Raw genomic sequence first — 12,154 nt, forward strand, 5'->3', positions numbered from 1 at the left:
TCTGTGCCATCGCGGGAGCCAGATGGTGTGAAGAAGCGTGAGAAGTATACGACCCTGACGATGGGGAAGAAAGCTGCCATAATCAAGCTAATAGAGAGTGGACGTTCGCAGCTAGATGTCGCTGGATGACGGTCGACGCCGGATGGCGGTCGTCGTTGTCGTCGGATGACAACGACGACCGCCCGCAGCCGTCGGAGATCGCCAACGCGGTGAGAATTTTGTCGAGCGTTTACAGCGACGATGTCACCTTGGCGCAAATACAGGCAAACCAAATTGCCTCCAAGCGTAGTTTGAGGCAAGGCAGCATCAAGGACTTTTTTAAACCTGCTTGATGCAATAAACTTCAGTTTTTTGGCAAAAACGAATTTTTCGGACTGTTCGATTTTTCGTACTTTTTTTCGGTCCCCGCCAGGTCCGAAAAATCGGTCGGCGACTGTAGCCAGTTACAGCAATGAAGGGATAGCTATCATAACTATCGACACACATTGGGAAACTGCAGAAACAAAACAGCATACATACAGTGCATGTGTAGCAGGGATGACGCCATTCCAAAAAAGTCTTGTCTGCACCACCAAAGTTTCAAGCCAAGACAACAAATTCTGAATGGGAAATTTACAGCCACCTGTTTGTAGCACAAAGCCACAAGAAAATCCATACAGATTTCTCAGAGAAAAGGCCTCACTTACTTGACGAAAAATTAGGCCTGGTCCGAGGATTAAATCCTAGGACGGCCGCTCTACAAATTGAGTCAACCAGGAAGCTAGCACTGGCAATGCAAACAAATCAATCGACAACTCGAAGCGTATGGGCACAGCACACTGCAATTTGGTTCTGCAGAATCGCACAAGACGGCCAAAGAATCAAGAGAGGTAGCCAACAACCACATGTCTGCCAGGGTCCACAAAATGAATTCCTGCGAAGCATTGCATACCTTTGACCTTCGTCCTTGGGTTCGGTCGACTTGGATTTGGACACCGGGGGCGAGACGGCGGGGCCACCACCCGAAGATGACGAAGACGAGGAGGAGGACGAGGATGAAGATGACGACGAAGAGGACGAAGAAGAGCTGCGGCCCGTGCCCGCAGACACCGTGACGGCGGTGGGTGTACGCTGCATCTGCTGGTGATGTCGCTGCAGGGCCAGCAGCTTCTGTTGGATCTCTGGCGACGTCTGGGGGTTCATGAGGGCTTGCCGTACAACTGGGTGCAAAGAGAAAGAAGAACAGTTGATGATGCATTTGCGACATGCTATATGCGGCTCATTATATAAGGGGTGTCCTTACGTTCAAAAAACTGCAACATGATTATGAGGGCAGCCTTAGTGTAGGGCTTTCGAAATTTCAACCATTGGGGCTTGTGCGAATAGTAAATTTTGGTTCGAAGTAGGAAGCAGAGTCTTTTCCCAATACACATAGTGTGTTGCCGACACCACATAGGTTGCATCAAATCGTGTAAAAAATGAATACCATTCGGTCCCTGCATTGTCTCATCTTTGATAACTCTTCCACGTTTCTCTCTCATAGGAATGTGCTTAAGAATCCACTGCCAGCTTTTTCCTGTAGTTTTCTCTTCGAAGTATTAAAAATATATTAAACAAATATTCAAAAAATGTTTGGTTTGATTTGTACTCAAAAATTTGCTATCTGCAGAGCTTTCCCCATTAGCCTTATTGCTCTTAGGTTGTACCCTTCAAGATCGAAGAGGACTGTACAGTGCAACCTCGACTTACTCTGCTGCGTTATGGCTGGGGTGAGCACAAACTGCTGCGGCGAGTTGGGTGGCGAGGCGACGGGCGAAGAGGCGGGCGCTTCGCTCTTGACCGGCGTGCTAGTGGTCTCCGCCACCTGCTTGACCGGAGTGGTCGGCGTGGCGGCGGCAGTTGTGGGCGTCTCTGTCTTGCTTGCAGCAGTCGCAGCGGCGACAGGGGCAGCAGTGGTGGCAGCAGTGGTGGCAGCGGCAGCAGCTGAGGCCACAGCTGAGGTGAGCAGAGAAAAATAAAACACATGTAAAGAACGCAACTTCGGAATAACAAAAAAAAATGCACAGTCTGAGTGCTCAAAAATGATTTCTATAGTAATGTTTTGTAACTTGATCATTTCCGTGGAAATATGGACAATTCTTATCACTTGAGGTAAGGGCATGCCAAAGTAGGCGTGTGCGAATACACTCAAACCTTGATATATATATATCCAGATATAATAAAATATCAGTTATAACCAAGTGAATGAAGAATAGTCTTGCAACAGACACTGTTAGAAATATACAGTAAAACCTCGTTAATTAAATCTCGGTTACTCTGAAATCCCGCTTAGTTCAAAGTTTTCCATGGTGCCGTATTTTGCAATGTAAGTTTGAGCGGATAATTTGAAGCCGTGGTCAGCAACAGTCCGGACGTCACATTTGTTTGCAACTTTCTTATTTCTCATTTTTTTTAAATCAAAATTGGCACACTTGCTTAAAATGCTCTTTAGTGCTACTCTTGAAATTTAATTAACATATCTTTACAACTTTTTGATGTACAATATTGTCACGGTGCCGTGACGATGACGAATGAAGAGACGGCTTGTCCAAAATGAAACTGTCTATTTGGGCCAAACTTGTGGCCGGTAAACCGATTACAGCGATGCACACTGGCACTGACATCGGCAAACAGAGCATCGGCCGCCGAATGTTCCAGCGTTATCGCTAGCGGTGATGCATGTTCCAGAACAAATCAGCAATGTTCGTGTTGTGCGCGTAATCACATTGGCACGTTCTACAATTATCTCAATCGTTCTTTAGCCCATCGGCGTGGTTGCGCAAGGCAGCCCTTACACGTTCAATGATGCGATACCAACATTTGAAAATGGAGCATGGCAATATATATTTTTTTTTTTTGTCTTGTTCAGAGTCTGACTCTCGATAGAAACGTAATAGGAAACTCGTTCAAAGCACTATGCATTCTAAGATGTCTGATTGAAGGCATGACAATCGTACATTTTTTTTATTTGCTACAGAATTTTTTTTACTCCCCATTTTTCATAAGGCTACTATGAAACAGGCATCGAGGTTGTGTGCAACATGCAAATAGCTACCATAAAAACCTAAATATAGGTCCAATTTATTTTTAAAAAAAAAGAACACAATGAATGGTAGATCCTCATTTTATATAAAGAAAATGTGGAAGTCTCGCAACAATGGGCAGCTGAAGTCGAAAGCCTCTATATTGCCATTGTGAGCACCCGCAGCGGCGCCGCTGAGCAAGCCTAGGCAAGGCCTACAGTGTTCTAGCAATGCCATTTCACCTCAGCCATCTGCTGTCAGTCTTCTGTTTTCTTTTTTCTATTCCCTTCGGAAATGAGCAGTTGTCAGCAGCAGTTTATTATAGGCTTTAAGAAAAAAGTTAGCGAGTATGCCGATGCCCACGGCAACCTGGCAGCACAATGGCAATTCGGTGCGTCAGACAAAAGCGTCTGATATTGGAGGAGCCAAAAGCAGTGCATCACATCCTGCAGGGGGAGAAAAAAAAAAAAAAACTTCCGTTTTCTGGACCAACTGCAGTGCACCCCGAACTGGAAGCGCTACTCACCGAATTCATACGGACGCTGGGTTACAGGCCGATATCCATAACATCGAAGTGCATTTGCGTGAAAGCTCTCAAGCTAGCGCGCGACTCTGGGCTCAACAGGGTGCAATTCAAGGGATCACCATCGTGGGTGCGCCGATTCATGAAACGAAAGTGCTTTGCGCTGAGGCGACGTACTTCCGTTATTCCGCAAATCCTGCATCAGTAACGCATTAGATGGAACGAAAGATGATGCACTCTGAGACGCTACTAGTGAAAAACAGACATCGTCGGACTCAAATTCATACGAGCCCGAGTGAGAGCTTTTGTGGCCTTTTGGCATTTAATTATGTAATGTTAGTGTTTAAATAAAAAAAAATGTCACAACAGTGCAGCTGGCTGTATCACGTATTTACTAAAGTAACGGTGCGCCGCGCGACATTTTGCGATTTTTAAAATCTTCTTTTTCGAAGATTAAAAGTTTGGGGGGTTGACCTATATTCCGGTTTTTACGGTAATTATCAAAAGGCAATACTGAAAAAGTAATATTGTCATGCCCTGTACTGTACTTCAAGAAATATAGAACAAAAGACAGAAGTCAGATGGACGCAGTGGTTGCTGAGAAATGAGCAGAACAAGGGAAGCAGGAAGCAAGAAAATCGCTTTGAGAAAACTGCTCTTGAAGTTTCAGATGTACTTCCATATTGACGCCTACGAGGCAGATTTGGAACTCTGGACTAGAAGGGAGCACACCCTTGTTCGCCAGATCATTTTGGCTTCCACAGAAGTTGAAAAAAAGAGGAGAGGCTGAGGTAATAGCATCTTTGCAATTCATGTGTAAAGCGTTTCCGGCAACACTTTGGTTGCACCAAGTACATTCAAACCTCATTATATTAAAGTTGCATCGTACATGAAAGTAAGTTTGCTATATCCAAAAATTCGTTATAAAGGTTTATTCCTAACACTATTTTTCATTTGCTTCGTTATGACCAATATTTTGTTATACCTGGCTTCGTTATATTGAGGTTAAAATGTAAAGAGCATAAATCAATTCAGCCTCTGCATTCCCGCATTCTTGATAAGAAAAATACAAAACACCACACCCCAGCACATCAACCTAGCGAAAAGATACTGTCATGTTGCTATCTTATAGGAATAACCTTAGGGAATACTCCTCAACTTTTTTTTTTCTGCAATTTTATTTTGAAGTATGCAAAAATAATCTAGAAATACTCTACAAATATTCAGAAAATAGTCTATTCGATTCGAACTCACACTTTAATATTCATACTGCAATATTCAAATTTGGTTCGCACCCAAAGTATTGCTATTTGCACAGCTGTAATTTGTAGTTATGTTGCCTGGCAATTCGAAAGATGCGCATAGCTGCATTTCTTTCCGTGTGAGTGTGCTCGCATCATTGGTTATGCGGACATTCACTGTGCGTTTCAGAAACATGCTGCAAATGTTGTGCCAAAGGTGTTTCAGCGTAACGTGACACGGTAATTGGCGACCTGGGAACAAAATTAGTTTCCCTGCTCTCCTAGAACAGTACCCAAAGGCTCAACAATAAGAACCAAAGACGTTGCTTACAAGGGGAAACGAATGGCACTGGTGCAACGAGTAGAAACAATGATGACAATAAACGGAGTCTGGCACCAACCTTTGACCGGTGTAGTAGCCACTGGTGTCAGTAACGTCTTTGTGGCCACCACCGGGGTGGCTGCAGCGGCACCCGCTGCAGCGGCCGGGCTGGCCACTACGGTGGCCAACCCCGGTATGCTCACGGTCGCTGCCTGCAACCGTACGCCGGTGGTGGCCGGTGTTACGGTGCCTGCTGCCGCTTGCACCAGGGGCCTCATTGTCGGCAAAACTGCAGGTCGGTTGGAAAATGATAAACCGTTCACTGCTCGCAACTTCGATCACTCTTGTCACTCGATAAACAGCTTAGCCTACAGACACTGCAAATGAAATGGCTGGCAGCAATTACGTGGGCTGGACTCTGGCCAGAGCCGTAGACAATCTACAATGACAGGCTGGAAAATGAACACAAGTTGCCCACACCTTGTAGGCAATTTGTGCATTGGCATTTCTCGCGACTTCTGCGATAATTCTCGCCACTCTGGCAAGCGCAAAAAAATTTTCAAAGCACTTCTAGACAGTTTTTAGCGGAGATATTTCGGAGTCGGATAGAATAACGACTGAAGAAACTGAAGATGTGATTTTCAAAAGATCAATATTTCAGCCATTTTTCGTGATACGAAAGCCACGTCCTCCTCTTAAAGCTTTCTTCTAAAACAGAATATATCAAGTTATAACACTATGTATTGTGCGTTGGTCTTAAATAACATGAGTACGCCGTCCTGAATGCAGATGAGCTCACCAGTAACTTGCTAAGCCATACGCTGGCCAGCACTACAGCATAATGCACAACCATTACAAATAGAAACAACTGATCCCATTCTATTGGTCACTTTTCTGGACAAGCAATTTCAGATTCTAAGCTTGATAGGAAAAGCATCAAGGGTTCACCTTTGACTTGCGTGCCCAAGATCTGCTGCTGTACGGTGGTGGTCAGCTGCGGCCGAATCTGAATGAGCTTTGGGGCCAGTGCTGCCTGGCTGGTGGTCACCACAGTGCCAGCAGCCGCCGCAGCCGAACTGACGGGCAGCGCTGTCGACAGCACTACCGTGGGCTGCATCTGCAGGCGGAGATTATTGCAACATTTTCTACATGAACATTGAATATGGAGTTACGGTGAAACATTGTTTGATATGTGGGATTTATTGTCCCAAAACCACCATATGATTATGAGAAACCCGTAGGGTGCAACATGGGACACGGATTAGTGCGGTATTCGCCAAAGATGAAGACTACGAGTAAACGTGAAGCCCTTGCACGTGGGATCCATTATCTGTATTGTTTGGCAAGTGATCCACTCTGTTAAATAGGTTTAAATCTTGCCTCTGTCCCATCTTGTGGAGGGGCAGAGCCACAATAGCATTCTACAGGCATACAAATGCACATAAAAAGACCAGAATCTGACATTTACAGCTTACTGTGCGTGCAGGGCGGACAAAAAATTGAGCTGTTGCTAAGTATCATACTTCAAGGTGTTAGAAAACATTCTCCACCCTCCAGATTGTAGACAGAGTAGCGCAACGCACCACAGCAATCTTAAATGCATCTAAATGGTCACTCCCTATTTTTTCCATATCGCAGCAGTGCAACGAACCTCAGCCACTTACCTTAATTTGCTGAGACGGCTGGGAGACGATTTGTACTGTGCCGGCCGGTGTTACGGAGACTGCTGCCTGAGGTGCTGCTGCTGGTGCGGCAACCACGGTGGCTGTTGGAGCCGCCACGGCCGTTGCTGCAGCCGTAGCCGCTGCTGCAGCCACTCCCGTGGCCGGGGCAATGGAGACGGTTGGCCGAAGTGTGGTGATCTGGATGGTCTGCGGCTGTGATGTGTTGGTCGTGCTGGCCGTAGTCGTGGCGACTGCCGGTGCCGCTTGCACGGGTAACGTGAGCAGCTGAAGACGGCCGTCGGGCAAACGGATGAGCTGCTGGCCTGCAACACATAATACACCATGGTAAGGGTGGGATACAAACTTTAGCGCAGTTGGCAGAGAAGAGTTTTAACTATATGTAGAAAATTTGTTGAGACTTTTGAAAAGGGGGTACACCCAAACTCAATATACCGTATTTTCCGGTCTATAAGTCGCACCCCCTCAAAATGGCAGTTTTTCCGAAAAAAAAAAAAAAAAACTTATATAAGTCGCACCAGTGTACAAGTCGCACCAGCTCACCCGGCCATCGAGTGCCGCGTCGCGAGAAAGCACTACGAAAATTCATGCAAGAGGCGGCCGTCGCACTTGCAAGTTTCCAGCTGTTGCACACACGCAGGCGAGCTCTTCCCAACATACATAAACACAATATTTTCAGTCTGAAGTATCTTTATTGCGATGGCTAGCAGCGTTTAATCAAATACATCGAAGTCTTCTTCTTCCGAATCGCTGACAAATAGCTCAGCTATTTTGGGTACTACTCCGGGCACGTCGTCCTCCGGCACGTCACTGTCGTCCTCTGACTCGCTCGATTCGGACTCAACATCCGTCACGTAGGGGTTCAAACCAGCCTTGCGAAAGCCCACCACAATGATCTTGTCAGATATTGAATTTCATGGTTCGCTCACCCATTTCGCCACTTCCCCTAACTCAGCGCGTCTCATGCGCCCCGTTTTAGTGAAGCTGCGTTCACCCTCCGACATCCATGATTCCCACAAACGTCGCAGGACGGCCGCTGCGATTAACCGCAATATAGAGTGGCTGAAGCATCTTGGTCATGCCGCTGGGTATAACTACAGGCATACAATTCTTCGAACCGATCTTTTTTTTTGACAACGTCGGTGATATGTGCCCGCATACTATCCATCACCGGCATTCCTGGCTTCACGTGGAAGAATCCGTCGGGTCGACGTGAAAAACAGCGGTCAATCCACACACCCATCATTTCTTCGTCCATCCTAGCCTTTGTGTTCGCACTGTAGAAGGGAAAATACCTTTCGGCAAGGTTTTTCTCTTAAAAATAAGCATGGGAAGCAGCTTGGTGCCGTCTGCGCAGCAAGCGAGCACAACGGTGAAGTGAGACTTCTCGTGGCCTGTTGTCCTCACCGTGACAGTCTTTTGGCCTTTCTCGGCGACGCTTCTCCCAAGCGGGATGTCGAAGGTCAATGGCACTTCATCCATGTTGACGATGTGGCTTGCGCTGATGTTGTTCTTCGCTACTTCCTCCCACACGAATGAGCTGAAGCGTTCCAGCTGCACATGGAAGTCGTCAGGAAGCTTCTGACACACTGTAGTGCGGGCTCTCATCACAAGCCGATTCCGCCACATAAAGCGGAAGCACCACGACGGACCACCATGGAACCCCACAGCGTTTGTCTCCGCTGCCAGAGCCTTCGCCTTCAGGCGCAGCTGCACTGTTGATAGGCCTCTTCCTTCGGCTCTCTGTTGCAGCACCCACGTTCGCAGGCTACGCTCTAGGTCCGGCCAGCGTGCCTTCTTGCCGCAGTTGGCCTTCTTTGTAGACTTCATTGTCCGGGACACTTTGGGCTTTGCGCCAGTCCCGGATCATTTTTTCGGTGACATCAAATTCCCTCCCTGCAGCACAATTTCCATGTTCTTCGGCAAATTCAACTGCGCGCAGCTTGAACTTGGCATCGAAACTTCGCTGACTTTGCCTTCCATGTGGAACCATGGTGCCGTTGTCAGATTAGCGAGGCCGCTGAGCCTACGCCACACGCTACGACTGGCACAACACACGCGATGCGCGCACCAAAGCAGCAGCCGCGAGTGCGGACGGAAGTGACGGCAAAGAAAGCGGCTTGGAAATCCAAACTCGCCTTTCACCATTTGAAAATTTTAAAATCCCTGCACGTTTTCACCCCTTTTTGATTATTTATTTTCTGTGCGAGGCTACATCAGATGTGTTATTTCTAGAGAGTTAATTTACCACTATTTTTATTTTCTTGTAAAATGCAGTTTCTGTGCATGGCAAAAGGAGCGCACGACGATATCCAGGCTGCCGAAGCGGCCGAAGCCGCAGCATCAAACCCGATTTTGACTGTATATAAGTCGCACCAACGAAAAATTAAGAAAAAAAAAACGCGAGTTATACACCGAAAAATACGGTAGTCAAATCTCATTATTTCGAACACGCTTAATTCGAACTCACGATGAGGTCCCGTCAAAGCTATGTGAATTCCAATGGGCAAAAACGCCCGGTAATTCCAATGCTCAAGGACTTTGAACGGTTAATTCAAACATACCGCGCTCCGAAAATACTCTCAGCACCCCGCCCAATCGCGCAGCGGCACCTGCGACATCTCAACGCTGCGCGCGAAGGAAATGAAAAGGAAAGAAAAGGCTGAGGTTGAATGTTTGCTCTCTTTCAAATGCCGATCTGCGACGCGCCTGTGTCACGCTTCTCCCTTTTCTGTCCCTGCCACGTAAAGGCCCCCCGCCTTCACACGCCGCGCACGAAGAGAGAGAGGAAAAAAAAAAGAAAGCCGTCGCTGGGTTAAATGATTGTGTGGTTGAAGGAAAGTAAAAGGCACTATCTTCGGCAGCCCTTGCGGGAGCACGGCTCTGCGCCTTGAGGGGTCTCTCACACGGCGGTGCCACGCTTCCCCCTTTCCCTTCCCTGCCACGTAACCCTTTTCCTTTCAACGACGCGTGCGGAAAAGCAAAAAAAAAAAAAACGGTCGTGGAGTGTTGGTTTTCCCTGAAATACCGATCTGCTTCTCTCGCGTGGAGACGCTCCTCCTTTCTCGTCGCGTGCTGGCCATGCTGCGGCTGCATAGCGGAGAGGCTCTGCTACGCAGTCGTTGTCGTCATCGTTAGAAAGTGTCGGCGCTGTACATTTACACGCACAGCTTCTCTTGCCAGGAGAATGCTGAAGCCGAAGTAGAAATGCTTTGCAATCTGCGTGCGAAATTGATTGACTCACTGCAAGGCAAACATGTGCGGACGCGCATCACCGATTACTTCAATTAATAACAGATGTCCTGTGATTTGTGGATAAATGTAAGTCTTCTTAAACTTTCCCCTTTTGTGTTAGCTCAATGCACATGCACCACTGCATGGAGAGCCCTCCGTTTATTTAGCTTTCATTAATTTGAACTTCTTTTAATTCAAAACAAAGTTTTGGGCCCCCTTAAAGTTCGAATTATCATGATTCGACTGTATAACGAACACAGAAGTAACAAACTATCGGTTACTCTGTAGTAAATGAAAAATAGTCTTGCAATATATACAGCATTAGGAATAAACCTTCACAACAAACTTTCGGACATAGTGAACTTATTTTCGTGTATGATGCAGTTTCGTTCTAATCAGGTTTGATGGTACCAAGCATTTCTTTATAAGATATGCAGCATGCTGAAGAGATGATAAAATGAAAATGATTACTAAGCAATTTACCAAGGAATGAACAGTCATCTTTTTGCAAACAGTTCTCTTCTTTTGAAACGCCAAATCAACTCAGCTGTGTCATTGAAGCTTTAGTGCTCCAATTGACAAATGAACTGGGTTTATTTTTCATCACGTTTTTTGTTACCTACGTTGACATAGTTTATTCGTATAGAGTACAAAGAGTACAAATTGATGAGGGTCTCTGTTCACTTTGCTAACCGCTCAGGGGCAGTGTTTAACTCTACGAATTTTCTTTTGTACAGCGCAAGTTATAAAATGGGTTCAAGGTAAAAGAAGTCACAGTTGGCATCAACAGCGACCTAGGTGGCGATTGAACTGGAAAAATTTCCTCGGGGGGTCATCGTATGTAAGCTAAAAACCCAAGAAGGATGACGATCAAAAATTTTGGGGAACAACAAAGAAGTCGCACAGTCCCTGCGCATTTACCCACAATGACAAAAAGACGATATTTTTCTTCTCTGATGATAGTGGTGATCCCTCCTGAACGCTTTCTGCAATTAATGTGGTTTTGCAATGCCTCCATGATCTTAGACATTGGAAGCACCTCGAACAGTTACAGTGCCACCTTCAACAGCCAACCTTTCATTTTACGGCGTGATGACGTAAAGTGATGCGATGTCCAAGGAGCATCGCAAATTTCGGCGACCTGTGACGTCGTAGGGTTATCGCATCCCGTGATGATTTTTTGCATCACTAATGTTGACGTCGCCGAGGGCGGCTTTTTGCATTTTTAAGGGCGGGGGGGGGGGGGGGGGGGTGGAGAAAAAACGTTGCTACTTACCTGGCATGAGCCCCCGGACTTGGAGCTGACCGTTGGGACCCTGGATGATTTGAATCTGAGCTCGGACGGGGGCGGCCGTGCCGGTCGGATTTCCCACGGCGGGACGGATCACCGCGTTGGTGCCACCGGCAGTCAAAGGCACCACTCCCCTCACAGCTATCACGGCTGGCCGCGTCTGGCCCGCGACGGAGCCCCGCAGGACGATCTGCTGCTGCCCACCCACGGTCGCCTTAGGCATCAGTGTCGGCGTGCCGGCGCTGATGGGGATCTTGGTGATGCCGTCTGCACTGTTGGTGGCCCCCACGGGTCGAGTCGTAAAGATGCGCCGCACCGCACGTCCAGTGCCGGGATTGCCAGGCGTTGCCACCAGGCTCGTGAGTGTGGTGCCCTTGATTGTACTTCCAGAAGAGACCAGGGCCACCTGGATGCAACAAGGAATGTGCAAGGATCAGTTCTCAGTAATCGATAAAGGCAATGATGCTGCGACTAAATGGTTGTATGAACAGAGCCGTACCTCGCTATGGTAAAGTTGCAGACACAAAACTAACTTTGCGGCATGACATACACACGATCAGCACATTTTCATTCATTAAACGCTAAAATCGATGGGAGATTATTGAAATTACTTTTGTTTCATTCACTAGTTCGACACTTCAATGCCATACAAACAAATATCTGTAGCAGGGCCCCAGGCCTTGTGATCTTGTGACCATGCTATAAACGAGCCATTATTTTTACTGTGCATGATTGACTTGTTTTTTTTTTTAAAATTAGAAGCTCGTGTGTATGCCCTCTGTTTGTGATGAAAACATGAGCCTTCATCTGGGAAAGCCAA

The 12,154-nt window shown here is 46.9% G+C and overlaps 1 protein-coding gene across 3 annotated transcripts in view; it reads right to left on the bottom strand.

Moving 5' to 3' along the window:
* The window catches only part of E(bx) (nucleosome-remodeling factor subunit NURF301 E(bx)), a 69,759-nt gene that overhangs the window by 19,731 nt on the left and 37,874 nt on the right, over nt 1–12,154 (bottom strand). For all 3 annotated transcript variants that reach the window (XM_037431568.2, XM_075868692.1, XM_075868691.1), the window contains 6 exons: nt 11,320–11,740; nt 6,792–7,114; nt 6,076–6,244; nt 5,207–5,416; nt 1,729–1,974; nt 932–1,199 (listed from right to left, as the gene is read on the bottom strand). In XM_037431568.2, the coding sequence (XP_037287465.2) occupies nt 932–1,199; nt 1,729–1,974; nt 5,207–5,416; nt 6,076–6,244; nt 6,792–7,114; nt 11,320–11,740 (1,637 nt within the window). The remainder of the gene's footprint in view (nt 1–931; nt 1,200–1,728; nt 1,975–5,206; nt 5,417–6,075; nt 6,245–6,791; nt 7,115–11,319; nt 11,741–12,154) is intronic.

The sequence above is a fragment of the Rhipicephalus microplus genome, chromosome 7 (assembly GCF_043290135.1).
Source record: "Rhipicephalus microplus isolate Deutch F79 chromosome 7, USDA_Rmic, whole genome shotgun sequence".
Lineage (NCBI taxonomy): Eukaryota > Metazoa > Arthropoda > Arachnida > Ixodida > Ixodidae > Rhipicephalus > Rhipicephalus microplus.